At 43.6% G+C, this 18,451-nt stretch overlaps 1 protein-coding gene across 10 annotated transcripts in view; it reads right to left on the bottom strand.

Moving 5' to 3' along the window:
* The window catches only part of CARMIL1 (capping protein regulator and myosin 1 linker 1), a 362,886-nt gene that overhangs the window by 27,659 nt on the left and 316,776 nt on the right, over window positions 1–18,451 (bottom strand). For 7 of the 10 annotated variants that reach the window (XM_056132249.1, XM_056132250.1, XM_056132255.1 and 4 more), the window contains exons 30-33: window positions 16,328–16,345; window positions 11,814–11,880; window positions 11,161–11,357; window positions 2,020–2,132 (exon numbers count right to left, since the gene is read on the bottom strand). In XM_056132249.1, coding sequence (XP_055988224.1) covers window positions 2,020–2,132; window positions 11,161–11,357; window positions 11,814–11,880; window positions 16,328–16,345 — 395 coding nt within the window. The remainder of the gene's footprint in view (window positions 1–2,019; window positions 2,133–11,160; window positions 11,358–11,813; window positions 11,881–16,327; window positions 16,346–18,451) is intronic. The other 3 variants (XM_056132253.1, XM_056132254.1, XM_056132256.1) reach the window with 1 other exon arrangement.

The following is an 18,451-nucleotide window of genomic DNA, read 5'->3' as shown; positions in this document are numbered from 1 at the left end:
AACAGACTATAGATTATAGGCTGAGTCAGACAGTGAAGTTAAAAGTAGAAAAAAAGGTTTAGCCACGAACTAAAAGGCGTTTTCCATTTTACTCTATTTAGGTTGGTATTGCTGAATTATCTGACATGGAAAATACACTCATGCACTTTTTTTTTTACACTGAGAAAAAACAAAAACAGAAAACAACTCCCAGATGATTATGTGTCCCCTAACAGATGTGTGCATGGAGGATGAAACAGAAGATAAAACACTGAATCAGCAGTCAAGAAAGCAATTAATTGGGTGGGGGGGAGGGGGGAGGGAGTTGGGTAGTGTTGGTTAGCAGGTGTGAGAGCATTTCAAAGAAGAAATGACATTTAGGTTGGTTATTTAAAGATATTTTTTAAAAATAGAATTTTTCCAAGTTTATATGTCAAGCTTCAAGGCTAGTGTCACAGAAGACAAATAATTGGGCACTACAGCTTATAACCGTCCATATGTTATACAGTTCTGCATATAGAAATGTAACTTCCTTCCACCTTGCATTCCGTTGAGGCAAGATAAGACACATTAATCTAGAGAACAGTGTGGTTTCTACCCTGCCCAGACCCAGCCAAGTCCACTCCATCCTCAGAGCTTATCTATGTGGTTTAAATTCATTCCTGGATTTATTATTTCAAAGTGAATACTTCACAAACTCAAGTCCTCGTCATGAGTGTGTTTTGGGAAAGATCTGCATTTACTGGGGGATTTAACTAACTTGACACAAATCAGGCTTGACGACTGGAGTACTTCAGGGTAGAAAATTGTTCACAAAAGTACCATAAAATTGGGGCCAGAGGGAGCACTAGTATAGCAGGTAGGGCGTTTGTCTTTCACGTGGCCGACAAGGGTTCAATCCCTGGCACCCCATATGGTCCCCCAAGCATGGCCAGGAGTAATTTCTGAGCACAGAGCCAGGAGTAACCCCTAAGCATCGCTGGGCATGACCCCCCCCAAAAAAAGTGTCATAAAATTGTCTTCTAAGAGAATGCCATCCCAGAAAGAAAATGTGAGCAGAAGCTCTGTGAGGCTAACTTGGAAGGTCATTTGCTGCTGGTTCTATTTGACAGCATTGAAGTTGTGCCACCTAGTAATCCGTATATTTGAGGTAGCACTGTAGCACTGTCGTCCCGTTGTTCATTGATTTGCTCTAGCGGGCACCAGTAACATCTCCATTGTGAGACTTGTTGTTACTGTTTTTGGCATATGCCACAGGGAGCTTGCCAGGCTCTGCCATGTGGGCAGGATACTTTCTTGGTAGCTTGCCGGGCTCTCTGAGAGGGGCGGAGGGATCGAATCCAGGTCGGTCGTATGCAAGGCAAACGCCCTACCCGCTGTGCATTGCTAGGGCCCTATATTTATTAACAGTGGTCAAGGACATTAGGACAGTGGCAGCGGGTCAAAGTGCCTGCCATAGAGGCAGGATGGGCAGAATTGGTGAATGGAAGTGGACACTAGTGAAGGGATTAGGAATGGAACATTGTACGCCTGAAACTTAATATTGAACAACTTTGTGACTCTGTATAAGTCATGATGATCCAATCAAAAAAATAACAATGAACAAGGAGGATTTGAAAACAAGGCATTTTAGCTGCCAGTGCTGTTGCCCTAGAACAGACAAATCCAGGCGAATGTAATCGAGCCCCGCAAAAGGATCCCAAGTGGTACATGGTGTGGTCTAATTTACAACAGTCTAACCGCTATCTAATCTGAACATGCCAAGAGGTTTATTTTACTACAGATCACTGAGTTCCACTTGCTGAATATCTGATTCAACTGTCTGAGGTAGAGGTTTGAGAATTTGCATTTGTAACAAGTTCCCAGGTTGACAGTGATGTTCCTGGTAGGGAAAACGCATTGTGCAAATGTCTAGAATAGCTTCATGTTAAAATAATCAAACACACAGTCAGGGAGACTGAGTAGACCAAGTTGAATTTAACTTAGTCATTTAAATGTGAATTAAACAAAAGAATTAAAAAAAAACCCCTGTGAACTCACTTGGAATCCATTTTGGTCACTTTCTTGGTGAAAAATTCATCCACACCTTCGTCCACTCGCCCCATGAGACCGTTCTGTTCCCCGTCTTGGGAGACAATACTGGCAGTCCGGACCTGTGAACCAAACCAGAACAATGTTAACGAACAGCCAACTTAACGACCTGCTCCTGCTAGATACAGGGGCTCTGATAACGGCCATGAGAAAGCCGGGAGGCTGAAATGGGACACTTTTCACCTATCAGGTCACATGGACAAACACTGCAAGGGCAGAAGGGAACCAGAGTGAGGAACGTACCAGGATCACAAGCCTGGTAGAGAGTAACGGGACTGGAGTACATTGGCAGCTTGGTCTGGAGGCTGTAAAGAGTTGAATGCCCCAAGAGGCAGAGAGCGGTACTGCAGGCCTATGGTAATGTCTAAAGGAAACAAAACAGGTTGACCGCTAATTCTGGTGAATAGGATTCCGAGGTGTATGTGGATGGGGTAAATGAAATGCAAACCCTAATGGAAAGAACCTCTGATAGAATAAGTCCTCATGAATTGGTCAGTGGCTGGAACTAACCACATGTGTGTGTGGGGCAGAGGGGAAGTAAGATAGAGAAGAGACCAGTATGACAATAATAGCTGGGAGTGAATGATCACGCTGGATAAGATCTGAGGGTTAGAAGTAGGTAAGGGATATTCTTGATAACCTTTCAGTATCAATATTGCAAACCACGATGAGAAGAGAGAGAGAGAGAGAGAGAGAGAGAGAGAGAGAGAGAGAGAGAGAAGAAAAGCACCTGCCATAGAGGTAGGCAGGGGGTGGGGGACACTGGTGCTGAGAAATGTCCACTGGTGGAGGGATGGGTGCTGGAACACTGTATGACTGAAATCCAACCATGAATGGCTTTGTAATGCACTAAAACAATTAAAAAAAAGATAAGTCCTCATGAGCAGGTTTGCTGGACTGAGGTAGGTTGGGGTGGGGTTCTGGGGGAAAACAATATTCTATTTCGTTTCTGCAGGGATAAGTGAGGGTGGATATGGGGGTCCAGGTGTGGCAGTCACTTGTAGTGAGGGCATGAGTCAGCCTGCTGAGGATGGCAGGGCAGAAACAGGGGTGCGAGTTGGTGGGGTGGGTAACCAGTCCTGGGTCCTACATGGGATTTCTTTGTTTTTTAGGGTTTTTTTATTTGTTTTTGGGGTCACACCCGGTGATTCTCAGGGGTTCTTCCTGGCTCTGCACTCAGGAATCATTCCTGGTGGTGCTCAGGAGACCCTATGGGATGCCGGGGACTGAATCCAGTTGGCCAAGTGCAAGGTAATCGCCTACCCGCTGTGTTATCGCTCTGACTCCTGGATTTCTTGTTAAATGAGAAAGCATTTATTGCTACAGTCACTTTGTGTTGAGTATCTGTTCCTTCTGTTATTTGAAAGCAGAATGTTTCTATTTAGTAAGAGTTGATAAGACTACCTATGGGTCTGGCAATGCTCAAATAATTTTTTCCATTAAAATTAATGGTCACAGACTCTCAGATCCCCAGCCCAAGGCCACCATCTAAATAGTACCAAACAGGAGCATTCTGTTTTCAGATGATGGGGGAAACCTTGATGTGAATAAGTAGTATTTCCCAGCTCACAATACAAGTTTCCATGATGAAAAGCTCTCAGTTCCATGCAAGTGGATAGAATGGACATGGAAATAAGCAGAACCAAGCCAAGAAATGGCATATCTGGGCCTATATTCTGGGCAGGAAATTCATCCTGCAGTGGTCTGGAGTACTATTAAAAGAGCAGGGACTTGTATGTCTGAAAATCTGCTGGGGAACATAGCAGGAAGACCCCTGTAGTGATCTGGCCTAATCTGGAAGGGACTTGGGATTGGAGAAGTGCCCTAAATGAGGTCTCCAGGCTGGCTGAAGGGAGCGTGGCCCGAGGGAGCACAATTCAGACACCAGATCCAAGGAAGGTGAGGAAAAGCCCAATTTCAAACAAGTCTTTAGGTATTGGCAGCATCCAGGGCCAAGTGGCCTATCCAGCATCTGAAAGTCTATGTCTCGGATAAGAAGCTCTGAGGAAGTTAGTGACCAAGTTAAGCATCTCTCTGAGAGGCTGGAGAGACAGCATAGCGGGTAGGGCGTTTGCCTTGCAGGTGGCTGACCTGGGTTTGAATCCCGGCATACTATATGGTGACTGCCAGTAGTAATTCCTGAGTGCAGAGCCAGGAGTAACCCCTGTGCATCGCCAGGTGTGACCAAAAAAAAAAAAAAAAAAAAAGCATCTCTCTGGGCCTCACCTGGTGGTGTGGAGGGGGCTGGGGTTTTATGCACGAGGATTATTCCTGGCCATGCTTGGGGAGACAGGAGGTAACCAGAATCAAGTCTGGGCCTCTTGTATCCACTCAAGCCCCCCTGGACTATCTCTTTGGCCTAAGTATTTCTCTTTAAGTGAACTCTTAAATTCTCAGTAAGCTTAGCACTGCAGCCCTGTCATCCTGTTGGTCATTTGCTCGAGTGGGTACCAGTAACGTCTTCATTCGTCCCTGTCAGGTGCTAGTGTAGCCCAACGGCATCTGCTTGCTCCAGGAACACGAAGTGAGACTTGCTGTTACTGTTTTTGGTATACAGAATATCCCACGGGGAGCTTGCCAGACCATATAGTGCCAGAGATAAAACTCAAGTTCTCGAGCATTCCAGGAAGTGTGTTTAAGCTAACTGAGGGCTGGAGCGATAGCACAACGGGTAAGGCCTTGAATGTCACCGACCCGGGTTCGAGTCCTCTGCCCCTCTCAGAGAGCCTGGCAAGCTACCCATGATGTATTCAATATGCTAAAAACAGTTACAACAAGTCTCAGGATGGAGATGCTACTGGTGCCCGCTTGAGCAAATCGATGAACAATGGGAGGACAGCGCTACAGACAGTGCTAGTATTTCACACCAGATCGGGGTACACTTTTGAGAAAAGGCACCCAGATTGAGCACAAGGATGAACAAATCCTCCTGGGCCTCAGCCCTCTGGTCTGGAAGTCTTTCCAGGAAGTGACTTTCTGTAATTTTGAACTGCAAGCCTCAAATTGCCCCTTGAGGAACTTGTTCTGTGGCTGCCTTTGCAGAGTTTAAGAAAAGACCAATCTTTTGCCTTCAACAATCATCCACTTAATTCATCGGGCAACTCCTGTATGACAATGATTGCCATTTGTGAGATGCTGGAGAGTAAGCAGATACAGGCAAAGAATCCAGTTCAATGTGAGTTAACAAAAACAATCACACCTGGCTTACATTAGAGTAAGGAGTTGCAAGAGAGCAGGAAAAACAAAACAAAACAAAACGCGTTCTGTGGCTCGGTTACAGATTGAGCACCGGAAAACTTTCATTTTAACCGCACCAGATAAAGTAGTACAGAACTGATGTGTCTTATCGTATTTTCCCTTTGTGGAAGGATGGAGAATAGAGTCTCTTATGGTAATGAGTTTGAACAGGCCTGCTGGTTTCCATGTGTTATGCATATTTTAGTTTCACCCTGTCTCCAGCCTTTGAAAGACAGTTTAATCCTCATTTTCTTGGTAGTCGCAGATCAAACACCGGCTCAGGGGCCGAGGACTGCCCATTCAGGTTTCCTGGCAGATGAAGAACGAGGCTACAATGTCCAAGTACATGGATCTAGTTTTGTTTCCCGGAAATCCCCACTTCTTCTCAGAGACTTCCGCTCAAGTATCCCTCTCCATATTAAGGAGAAGAAATTAAGTTTTATTAGCACAAAGTCTCCTCTCGGCCCTTTCCTTCTTTCTAGCTTTGAAACAACTCTCAGCACAAACGCTGCTCTGAGGATGTGGAGAATAATGGCTCAATCAAGCAGGCAGCTTCCTGCGGGAGAGGCCAGCCCAGGTCTCAGGCCTGGGGAAGGCCTTGTAGATCCCAGGTCCAACCCCTGTCATTTTAGAGAGAAAAAGACTTGACAGTCCAGAGGTACAGAGGAGCACAGTGTCACGGGGAGCTGTTCAGTGAAATGTGGGCTTAGATGCATCTGTTCAAATTGGAAGCAGGAGGTTATCATCAGCCTGTGCAAAGAGCAGCATGAAGACCGAGGAGGCAAATGAAATGGATTTTGTCCAAACAGTTCAAGACCAAACACACACACTGTTTGTTGGTTTGTTTTATAGCTCATTTTCTTGCAAAGAGAATGGAAAGGACATAGAGACATCAGCTGTCCTCCCTCCTCCCAAAAATCCCAATTGATCTTGTCTTTTCTGTCAAGGAGAATACAATTCACACCCAAAGGGTGTTAGCAAAAGAACAGAAAGCTCAGCGCTGAGCTGGTTGAAACCAAGTGCATATGTGCTCAGAGAAAGGCTTATGCAAATCAAAGCAGGGATGGGAATTGCTATTGTTGATATTTGGGAACTAGAGAAGAAAGATTTTGCACCTCTGGTGCGTAAGTAAATGCTAAAAGGATAATTTGTGAGTGCTGGTGATTATGAGGCTGAGAGACAATTCAGGCCTCCCTCTGTTTTCCCTTGGCCAGGATTATTAAGATGAATGCGCTGAAAAACACGGGAGGTGGTGCACCTGGGTTTAGACAAGGCAGCTGCAACATCGCTCATAATGTCTCCATAGGCGGATGTAGAGATGGGCAGGAAGTAAGGACAATTAGGTACATTAGTTACTGAACAAATAGACCCTAAGAGTGCTAATTAGTGGTCTGCATAATCATGACTCTTATATGCATATATTAGTAAGAAACATGGAAACTGAGAACTAAGCAGTCAAGTCAAGACGTAAGGAACCCAAAAGAAACTATGAAAGAACTCGAACAAAAACCTGATGAATTTAAGAGAATTGATAAAACAAAAACCCGAATTCTTTGATGAAAGCCTAATAGGAGATCACCTTGTAAAACTGAGGCACAAAATATGCTTTAAGAATTCTATAAACAGGGGCACAGAGGGTAGGGCGTTTGCCTTGCACGCAGCTGACGCGGGTTTGATTCCCAGCATCCCATTTGATCCCCCGAGTACCTCCAGGAGTAATTCCTGAGCGCATGAGCCAGGAGTAACCCCTGTGCATCGACAGGTGTGATTCCCCTGTCCCCTCCCAAAAAAAGCAAAAAATAAAAAAAAAAGAATTCTATAAACAAAATGAACAATTAGACCAAGCGTCCAATGTCCAAGGAAAATATGACTGATCAAAATGGCCTCAAGGGGCTGGAGTGATAGTACAGCGGGTAGGGTGTTAACCTGCATGCGGCTGAGTAGGGTTCAATCCCCAGCATCCCATATGGTTCCCCAAGCACCGCCGGGAGTAATTCCTGATTGCAGAGCCAGGAAAAATCCCTGAGCATCGCCAGGTGTGACCCACCCCCCCAAGAAATAAATAAATAAAAGGTCTCAAGAAGAATTGGATCTGGATAAAGCTGAAACAAAAGGTATCAATCCTCCAGTAAAAAATCTACATGTAAGCAAACAACAGGCCAGGCCCAGATGGTTTCCCAGGAGAGGAACAGAAAAATCTCTATTAATGCAAACTGTTCCAGAGGAGAGGAAGAGGATGGAACCACCCCCCACATTTTATAAAGACAGTCTCATTTGGAAATTCATACTAGACAGACTTTCTAGACAAAAAAGGGAAAATTATAGATCTCTCTCATTTATGCATATATGAAAATACTCTAAAAATAAATAGTATACAAAGTCTAGTAGCATATTAAAACAAGCAAAAATACGAACAAAAATAGAATGCCATTAGGAAAAAAAATATCTGGGAATGTGATTCTCTACAGTTGTGGTTTCAAAAAGAGAAAAATGCCCACCAATCTCAACAAATACTGAAAAAAGAGGTCAAAGCAAACAATCAGTCATTTAAAAAAATTAGCAAAGGAGGAAACTTTGGTAGCTGAATAAATAGCAGGGACTGCTACAAGTCTGAGTTTCTATTCTCTCTTATTTACTCAGCAACAAAACCTTGACTAACATGTGACAGTTCAAGGCCTAAATATAATGTCTCCTTTCTGGCCAGTGAGATGGAGGGAGAAGTAGACCAGGACCTCTGGATGCAAGGAGAAGAATAATAAACTTCCTGGATAAGTTTAGATTTCCTGCTGTACAAACACAGTCCTTTTCCTCTGCCTGAAATATTCTTTTAAATACAGATGGCTATTGGCCTTCCATGAGAACAATACCCAACCAGTCACCTGGAAGATATAACAAATAAAAAAAGTGAATATAAATCTGTGACTTGAATAAAAATATAGTATTTAGAAGGAGGGCGCTGTAATGGTCAGAATGTACTACATTACTGTTTAGTTTCGGATGCCATATGGCAATTTCTTCAGAAAAGTTTAAAGTGGCTCCCAGGCAACATCGTACGAGGAAACTCAAAAGACCTGTGAAATTTATCTGAAAGAAAGACCTATTCTATCTCTGGTGCCATATGTGGTCCCTTAAGTCCTGCCAGGAGTGATCCTTGAGCACAGAGACAGAATTTCCAAGCACAGCCAGGTGGTTCCTCCTGCATATGGCCAATCCTGAGCACAGAGCCTGGATTATGTTTTGAGCAGAGCCCACAAAGAAAAAAAAAACAAAATAAAACCCAAAACTGATATTTCCACTCTTAGTTTCCCCATGTGAAATACCACTTTCTAAAAGTCACTTCAATCAAGGAAATCATTTGTGTGTGACACCGTGTATCAAGTGCTGGGCCTCATACAGGACAGCCATGTGTTCTACCACTGCATCTCTGGCCCAGGCTCTGAGAACAAAGAATCAAAGAATCGAATAAGGTACCGTTGGGAAGGACGAGTAAGGAGAGGCTGCTAAAATCTCAGGGCTGGGATGAATGGAGACGTTACTGGCGACCGCTCAAGCAAATTGATGAACAACAGGATAGCAGTGATACAGTAATACAGTATAGAGAGCGAGAAAATTCTACTGGCAAATCAGCCACAACGCAACATTTCATTCAGAGTTCTTGCTTATGCAGGAAATGAGCAAAGAATAAAATGGAATATTTTACATCTGGTTATTCAAAATAAATTCGAGGGGGTCTTTAGAGAGACTTAAAATATCAGTTATTCATAAGATGCTTGGTTAAATTAGAACAATGGTGGTTTGACCCTAAGATTAAATGATGCGAGTCTGATTTAAAAATCTTAGAATTCCTGGAGCATGCAGCCATGTGTCATCTCATACTCTATCCAACAGCTTAATGGCTCCAGGGTGATATAACACCTTCACACACTTTCCTCCAAGGAAACGTTTTTTTGGATCATCTTTCGTGGATTATTCATAACAAGCAATACAAAATAAATTATTTAGGTTCTGAAAAAAACTGTATGTCTGCTTAGATTTTTAGGTTATGGACTTGTGTTATGTATTTACTTATTTAGTTATTGGGCCACATACAGTGAATGATGCTTAAGAGCTATTTCCAAGTCAGTCTGTGCCCAGAACTGCACCTGGTGGAGATGGGGGTCCTTCAGGTGCCTGGGATTGCGAAGCATGCTCATGGCCCAGAGGCATCTCTCTGGTCCGGGACTCTTCATATTCAAAGAGATGCTAATTTTATATTTTTGGCACCAAAACAACAAACAAAACACAATATTTTTGGCATAGTAGGAAAAAAGGCCATGTTGACATTGACCTTGTGTGATGCAACAGAAGTAGAGTTTTGCTCTTTCTCTTTGGCTCCCCGACAGAACTCTTAAATTCCTTGGAATTTCCTTTAGTGATCAGTGATAAGAGAAATCTCTTTTATGACTCATAACCCGCCCTTTCAACCCTCTCTGAATAGGAGTTAACACCAGAGTCTCAGGGGACTCACTTTGGAAGAGGTGATGTGGTTGGGTTGATGGGGACGAGACAGCATTTGTTTGTTTTCTTTTTGGGAAGGGAGGGGTGGAGTGGAGGTGTTTGGGGCCACAGCCTGCGGTGCTTTGGGAGCTATTACTGAGTCTGTCCTGAGTCTCTCCCAGCGGTGCCTGTGGGAGCCATACCACCATCAGTGAGCAAACCAGAGTTGGTTGCAAGCACCCCTGGTCAAAGCAGACATGGCTGCAACCCTTGATTCCTGTACTCTCTTTCCAGTCCCAGTCCCTCCACCCCACCTGAAGGCCAGGCAGAGGGAAACTGAGACCCCCATCAATGGCCAGGTGGTGGGAGAGGACACTGTCACCTCAGGGCCTAGAAGGAGGGTGAGCTACCCATGCCTGTCACCAGCTAAGCCATTAAGCTAGGTGACAACCAATAGTGTCCACAGGATGAAATGAGAAATGATGACCTCAGCAGGGTCCAGGATGAGTTGGGGCAAGAAGCTACAGAATGCAGGTGTTGGGAGGGAGCGGGGGAAGACGGGACGGCATGAAGTGACAGGGGAAAAAAAAGCAATCAGCTTCAACTTTCTCAAGGAATCAGACTGCAAAGGAGAGACAAGACTGAGCAGAGAGAGAACAGGGCAGGGTCAGCAACAGAGCAGCCCACCAGCACAGATAAGCCACACCTCCCTGCAGAGAGGGCAGAACGCTGAACGGCCCTGTCTAACTCTCCTCAGGGTTTGGACTGTCCCATGCAGGACACCTTCTCTGGACCGTCAATTTAAGAGATATCAAACGCAAAGGCAGTATGCATCTGCGTGTCTTTGGTCCTTCTCATTCATCTGATCACATTGCTCTAAACTTCCAGAGAGAGAGCTCACTCATCCCTCATCCGCAGGAACTCGCGTCTTTCTAACGCCAACACTCGGGCTTAGTATAATGGGGAGGGCATTTGCCTGGCATGCATGGCCGACTCGGGTTCGAGCCCCGGCATCCCATAGGTTCCCCTGAGCACTACCAGGAGTAATTCCTGAGTCTTTGAAGAGCCAGGAGTAACCGCTGCGCATCTCCAGATGTGACCCCAAAAAGCCAAAAGTAGATAAATAAATAAAAAAATTGAAAATAAATAAATAAATAAACCAGTGAAAATAAAGGCAACGCTGTTCTAGGAACTTGGAAGCTTTACAGTGAGGACCTTCTTAACAACACTGAGCACCAAGTGAAGACGCTTTAGAAGGATATGTCAGGAGGGTTGTGGGACCCCTTGGCCGCACACCTCTCCCTGTGCAATGGTGCTAGCAAGGCTCTGCGGGTCTCCCCAAGATGCCAAGGGGGCAAGGATGGCCCGTCCACCTACCGCTGCCTGGGTGGGCTGCTGTTTCTTATTCCGCTTAGGCCTGAGCTTGGTGAAGTGCTCCAACTTCCTCCCCTCCTCGGACGGCAGCTCGAAGATGAAGCCTGAGCTCCGCTTCTCTTGTCTGATGGACGGGAAAGGCGGGTCTTCAATGTGAATGGGCACCTCTTCCAAAGCTTTGTCCAGGTCGAATTCCATTTCTAAAGGGAAGCAAAGCACCCAGCCAAAGTTTATTGCACAACACTGTAGCACTGTCCTCCCATTGTTCGATTTGCTCGAGCGGGCACCAGTAACATCTCCATTGTGAGACCTGTTAGTGTTTTTGGCATATTGAATATGCCATGGGGAACTTTCCAGGCTGTGCCGTGTGGATGGGATACTCTCGTTAGCTTGCTGGGCTCTCCAAGAGGGATGGAAGAAACAAACCCGGGTTGGCTGCGTGCAAGGTAAACACCCTACCCGGGTGGGTAGAAATATCTCCCACAAGCAATTTTGATCACGGAAAAGTGAACACCCTTTCCACCATCCCTTCATCCTCAGAGACTCAGGATGGACTGGCTTTCTTTGAGAAAGAGGCCGGAAGTGCTCTGAGCGCTATGTGAGAAGATTTCATGCTTAATTGGAAATGACCCGTTTGAAGCGAAGCACTCACTTACCAAAGGCTCTGGAAACGGGTCGGAGCATTCTGCTATGGATACTCTTCCTTTTGGACTTGGGAGTCATCTAGCAATTAAAGAGAGAAAGCACCTTAGGTATTCACACAAAAAGTTTCTTTCGAACTTCACAAACATTGTGACCTTGTGCATGTGTGTGCGGTGGCGGGCAGGGGGGACTTTTCAGATCAGCTGTTTCTCAGTTATTGTTGTCTCTTCTTTTGAGGATGGCTGGTAATATCTGACAATTTAGACAGAAAGGCTCACCTAAGCCCTTTCTAAACACACCCAGTCTTCTCAAATCATACACAGCTAACAAATTCCTTCTCCCAGGCCGAATCAAGAAGAGATAAAATTCTACTGATACAGCTGAAAGGAACAATGAATGATTTAGACTTTAACTTTAAGTAATACTTGAGGATGTTAAAATGAGACTAGAGATGGTCGAATCAGTTACCAAAAATTGAGCACACAATTATCACTGTTCATTATCATTTCATTGCAAGCAATACTGGATTCTGGGCGTTACTATTACTGTTTCAAGTTGACTCTTGTTTTCACATTGCTGACACCAAGATTTTCATTTCACGTTATTGACAAAGACTTAAGGAAAAACTGGCACAAATCAGAAGCCTATGTGTTGTCACACTTTATTGAGCCTGTTCCACTTTAATATAAAAAAGAAGCAAAGAAACCCAACCACAGAGCTTGGGAGACTGCTCAAAGAGCCGGAGCACGTATTTTTGCATGCTGGACCTAGAGTTGGAACCCTAGCACTGTGTGATGCCCTGAGCACTTCCAAGAATGACCACCTAGCACTGAGCCAGAAGCACTGAGGACCATTGGAGGTGACCTGCTGAAGAAAAGAAAACAAAGTAAAACTCAAAAAACTCAAAACTATAGCTAAAACATCCGAAGGATATTTTTTCCTAGCAGTTGTGTCAATAGAGTATATCAAAACAAGTCCCAAAGCAGCATTTTAAAGGCTGGAGGAAATTTTTGATTTCATCTACTCAAACATGTATCAAGGTTGGAGGGAACTTCTGATCTCATCTTACTCAAATTAAAAGGCAGAAACAGTTTCATGGAAATGATGCAGGTCCCTCTTCAAGCTGTCTACAGATGCAGAATAAAGCCAAGGTTAGCTTGGGTCATTCCAGGTTAACCAAGGTTTGCCCAGCACCCCTCTAGACACACCATTTGTCACATCAATATGCAGCTTGGTGGGTTTTAGGGACATTATAACTGACTTGATACTCAACATTGGCATTTATGCTACCTCAGCGATGAGGAAAGAACCGAATCTGTACACTTTCGTTTAATAGGATGTCATTACAGACTTTCTGGGGAAAAAAAAAAATACCAGACAAGGTTGACAGTTTCTTTGATCCAAACAATGAATTGGTTTACAATAACCTTTCGAAAGCAAATAACTTTGCAGTTTTGACAACTTTATGCCAGTTTTAATAATAGTATCCTTGTTGTTGAGGAAAAAAGGAGTGAAAAAATGATGAGTAATTATATTTGCATTTAGATGGACCCTTCTGAAACAGACACAAGTTTGCAGATTGTTTCAAGGTTTTATAAAGGGCAGACAATCTGAAGATTATCTTGTATAAATTCTCAGGCTTGATGAATGTAATAAAAACACAGCCAATGCACTGCGATTGGAAAGGACTCCAGTTTAAAGGTAGTTCTCCTCCCACGCTGACCTGACTGCCAATTCATAACTGAAAGTTCTAAAATATTCTTGAGGGCTGGGGCTATCGTAGAGTGGGTAGGGTGTGTGCCCGGCATGTAGCCAATCTGGATTTGATTCCTGGCCACCCCGTATGGTCCCTGAGCTCAGCCAGGAGTGACCCCTATGTTCAGAGCTAGAAATAAGCCCTGAGCACTGCTGGAGCCCAGAATCCAAAATAAGTAAAAAATAAAAGAAAAGAGATGTGTAACATCCATAGATATAAAAGAGGTCCATCTGTAAGTGGGTCATTGACTCAACCTGATTTTAGAGTCTTGTTAAGGGACATACAAGATCATCAGGATTCGAGGTTGACATTCATCAAGGGGAACTAGCTTGCTTTTCTTAGTTTCCTAATGCCAAGAAGCCTAGCTAGTATACAAATTCAAATATCAGAAGGATGCATTAGAATGCATTTTTCCCTTCTAATGTATTTTCACTTCTTTATTCTCTGTGATCTTTATAAGTGCAAATAACTTCAGTTATACTTTGAATAAAAATCATCTACTTTATTTGAAATATCTACTCGAGTTTTGCCATGTTTGAACAGGGTCATTGGCCTTTTGCTAAGACAAGCAGTGCTAACAACCAGGCTAGTTTCTACAATTCCCATTGAGCTAAATTATACACATTTAAGCTAATTTTTACACATTTCGTTCGCTGAGTGAACTATCTTACAACCTCTTTCATGGAAAAGAATAAAGAGGGATTTCAATATGTAAAATAGGAAAATGAATATCATTTCCCTCCGATTTTTCTTTTGTAATTTGAGATTTTTTTCTTCCTTAACAGAGTTTTAGAAAATATGAACTTGGTTGAAGGTATTAGATTATTCCAATGATCCCACTACATTTAAATGTAAAGGGTTAGAGAGAAGGGAGAGGGGTTAAGATGCTTGCCTTGCATATGGTTGAATCCAGGTCAATCTCTGGCACCCCATATGGTCCCCAGAGAAGGACCATGAATTGGTCCTGAACACAGAGCTAGGAATTTCCCCTAAGTACCGCCAATTGAAATGTAAAGCAAGAGGAAACACAGGTGTGAATTATGGTTCTTTACTGACGTGGAACAAATATTCTACTTATTTTTTTGAGAAGTCTTGTTTATAAATATTCTTCCCTCCCCATTCCCACCCCTGCTGATTAAATGAATTACATCCAGGGGGATTGCATCCTTTTTAGAAAGCAATATTTTCTCAGATGGCTTCCTGGTTCTCATTCACACAAAGCCCATGACGAAGGTGTCATTGCAGAAGTGACTCATACACCAACCCAGCCTTTCAGTGCAAAATCATGGTTTGACTCTGCCCAGGATTCCTCTAACCTACCTGATCTTTTAAAAAAGCACTTTTGTGGAATAAGCAATTTTCACATCCTCAAGGATATATGAGAAACAACGTATTAAATCCTTGTAGACTCTTTCTCACTGGGACACCACCAAACATTAATAAATCCCCACCCTGGCAGACAGTGAGTAAAGAAATACATAATTCTCTTTTCTAAGAAGCCCAAAGCGAGACAGAGTCTACATGGGCCTGAAATACTTGACCTTTGGGGCTGGAGAGAAAGTTCAATGGACTGCAATGCAGGTTCTGCTTGTGGAAGGCCCAGGTTTGATATTCTGAACCACAAACACAAAGTCTAGCACAGAACCAAGGACAGCCCTTGAGCACCTCTGGGTGTGACCCCTAAACAAACAAACAAATCAGTAGTAGTTGTTATTGAAATGCTTGATTCAATTTTTATAATGGATTTACGCTCTTTTCCAAGTAGCTTGAAAGTGAAACATCTATGATTTCAACAAAGGACTCATTATGGAACCTAACACTACAACATTTTCCCTGTGAATCTCACTTTTAAGATGAGATACCTTTGCGCGCGCGCATGTGTGTGTGTGTGTGTGTGTGTGTGTGTATGTGTGTGTTTTAAAGTTGTTCCTATCACCACAAACATCAAAATGGGTAGTTTTCTTGTTCACTTTACCTGGTTTACATAAAAAATAATAAACAACACTCTAACACCAAGCTCAAGAATCTCTAACAAGGCTGGAGCGATAGCATAGCGGGTAGGGCGTTCACCTTGCACGCAGCCAACCCGGGTTCGATTCCCAGCATTCCATATGGTCCTCTGAGCACCGCCAGGAGTAACTCCTAAGTGCATGAGCCAGGAGTAACTCCTGTCCATCGCTGCGTGTGACCCCAAAAGCAAAAACAAACAAACAAACAAACAAACAAAAAAAACCTAACTTTTCTTTACACTAGGGTTAAAAACAGGCAAATAGAAAAAGACGCAGCTGGTTGGAGGCAGTGAGGGGAAGGTGGGAAGCAGATTATTTCTTAGTAAATACTTCTAATATAAGAATGTGAATCATGACACCATTTTTCTCCTACCTTAGGAAACAAGAAAGCAGAAAAGAATTGGGGAGGAGGGGGGCATGGAAAAATTAAGTAATCATGTATGTCTCTCTCTCTCTCTCTCTCTCTCTCTCTCTCTGAATGGAATGAGGATTCTTCCCCTCTTGAATGTTCATTCTCTCTTTATCAACACTGGGCTTGCATTCAGGCATTTAGTCGGAGATATCTCAAATTCACCAATTCTTCACCTATTCTGCTGGCTGAACTGTCTTATAAAATTCCATCTGGTGTCTCAATTGCTGTCTATTTCATTCACAATCTGCAGATGGATGACGACACTCGTCTCCCGGGAGCCTGGCCAGGCAGCAGAGCACAAGACTATAAACTAACACAGACAGAAACCGCAGAGCCACCAAAAATACTTACACTTGTACAGCAGAGAGTCTCCATGCAGCAAAAAGAAAGGGAAAAAAATATGAATGGGAGAGAGATAAAGCAGCAACATGACAAGGAAAGGCGAGGGAGAGAGGCCATTCACGAACAGAAAAGCTACAGAAAAAGCTTTAGAGCATGGGAATAAGGCAGGAAGGAGGCAAAAATGCGAGGAGCTTAAGGCATCCAATCAAGCTTTATTTTTAAATAAGCAGAAGCACAGTTGCAGTTTGAAAATCACAGAAACCTGTAGACAGCACCTCTTTTGGAAGTGTGGATAAAATGCCATCTACCAATCCCTCATGGTTAGCATTGCCACGAGGGGACGAGAGCTCCTTGTCTCCAAATGCGTGTGGGGCAGACCTGGTCTTGGTTTGAATTCTTGAGTCACGGGGCTAACACCAGTACCACAGTGGGAAGAATGGATGAATGGGCATTTGAATTGCTCCTGTTGGGGACTTCCTATCATCCTATGAGCCCTCTGCATTGCAGGGTGTGGTGATTTTTGGATTCTATTGCCCGTAGTCACCAAAACATTTCAGAAAGGATTCTGGGTCGTAATGTAGGTCTGGACCCCAGCGTGGAATTAGATGCTGATGAGACTTTGTGCCTTAGTGGGAAAGGAAACACCTTCTACTTTACATTACAAACCTATAGCATTAAAAAAAAATCTCACTCATCATCATTAATACTTGCTAGGGCATCTTTTAAAAATTTATAAATCAATTTTTAAAAGTCAATAAAAGAGAACGTCGCCCTGGAGAATGTGAAAGCCAAGTCTGGGAGAAGGATGGTGTGAGTTTTGTGGGAGCACAGAGACGGGTACTAATCTCAATCTTAAAAAAAAATTAAAAATCCACATTTTTTTTTCTTCCTTTCAAGTTCCTGATCTTTTGCATGTCCCCATATTTTTCTTCCGGTGACCAATAGGATGCTAGTTCATGCTCACTTCACAAGAGTAAGCTGTGGGTGTCTGCAGAGGAAAGGCACCCCATAACCATGACGACCACCACCTTCATCGCCATCAATGTGACAGATTTGCAGAAACATTCTGAAATTCCACTCTAGCAACATTCTGAAAAAGCCAGAATCCCAGGACTTCTAACTTCATATTATCATTAGATATTTTTCATCAAGTAGTTCAAACGTATCAAAGAAAAAACAAAACTTATGCTCTTGCAATGCCCAAAATAAACATTCCTGTTTTAATACACCATTTTTTCCAAAAGCTTCCATAGGGCTGGAGAGATCGTACAGAGGTGACCATCCATGTCTTGCATGTGACCCCAGTTTGATCCCTAGCATCACATAGTCCCCGCAAGCATCACAAGCTGCAGTCGTGAAGGCCCCAAAATAAAGCCAGGGTGGTTGAGGAAATCCCTGGTGCCAGGAGGCCTGAGCAGCACTGTACTCCTGGGCCCACACATCGAACCCTGATCTGGTTGGGCAAAATTCCCGGTCCCCAACAAGCGTCCTGAGCAATGCCTGAGTGGCCAACAAAACAAAGTAAAACAAAACCCAAAAAGCTTTCATAAATGTGTGACTACGGCGCTGAAGAGATAATACAGCATGTAATGCCCTTTCCATACGTGTGGCTGACCTGGGTTAGATCCCCAGCATCCCATATGACCCCCACTGCCCTCCAGGAGTGATCCCTGATCTCAGTGCCCAGGAGTAAGCCCTGAGCATTGCAAGTGTGGCCCTCAAACAAAAGAAGCCAACCAACCAAACCTACAGAAAAGCAAATGTGTGACTCAGAATCCACGCATGAGTTATAGTTGGTAAGTTTCATAGACAATGTTAGACTTTCCTTCACTTTGTGAACGGTTAATTCAACAAGGCAAGTAACTCTGTCGTGATTGTTCACCTCAAGACCGTTGCCTGTAAAGGTGAGGATCTTAAAATCAGTTCAAGCTCTAAAACGGCAGGCAAGCAAAACACATTCCTATTTGTCATGGAGGAAACCGGGACAGCCAGACATTCGACTACTAAGTGTGATAACAATCATTCATTCATCCTCTACTTCGCTTGCACACCTCACGGAACTGACTTCAACTTCTTGTGACTTCAACTTATTTTGACTAGAGAAAGATAAGTCAGAGAGGAAGAGTCACACTC

The sequence above is a fragment of the Sorex fumeus genome, unplaced genomic scaffold (assembly GCF_029834395.1).
Source record: "Sorex fumeus unplaced genomic scaffold, SorFum_2.1 ptg000094l, whole genome shotgun sequence".
Taxonomy (NCBI): domain Eukaryota; kingdom Metazoa; phylum Chordata; class Mammalia; order Eulipotyphla; family Soricidae; genus Sorex; species Sorex fumeus.
Note: the sequence above shows the minus strand (reverse complement) of the source record. Positions and strands in the feature narration are given on the sequence as shown.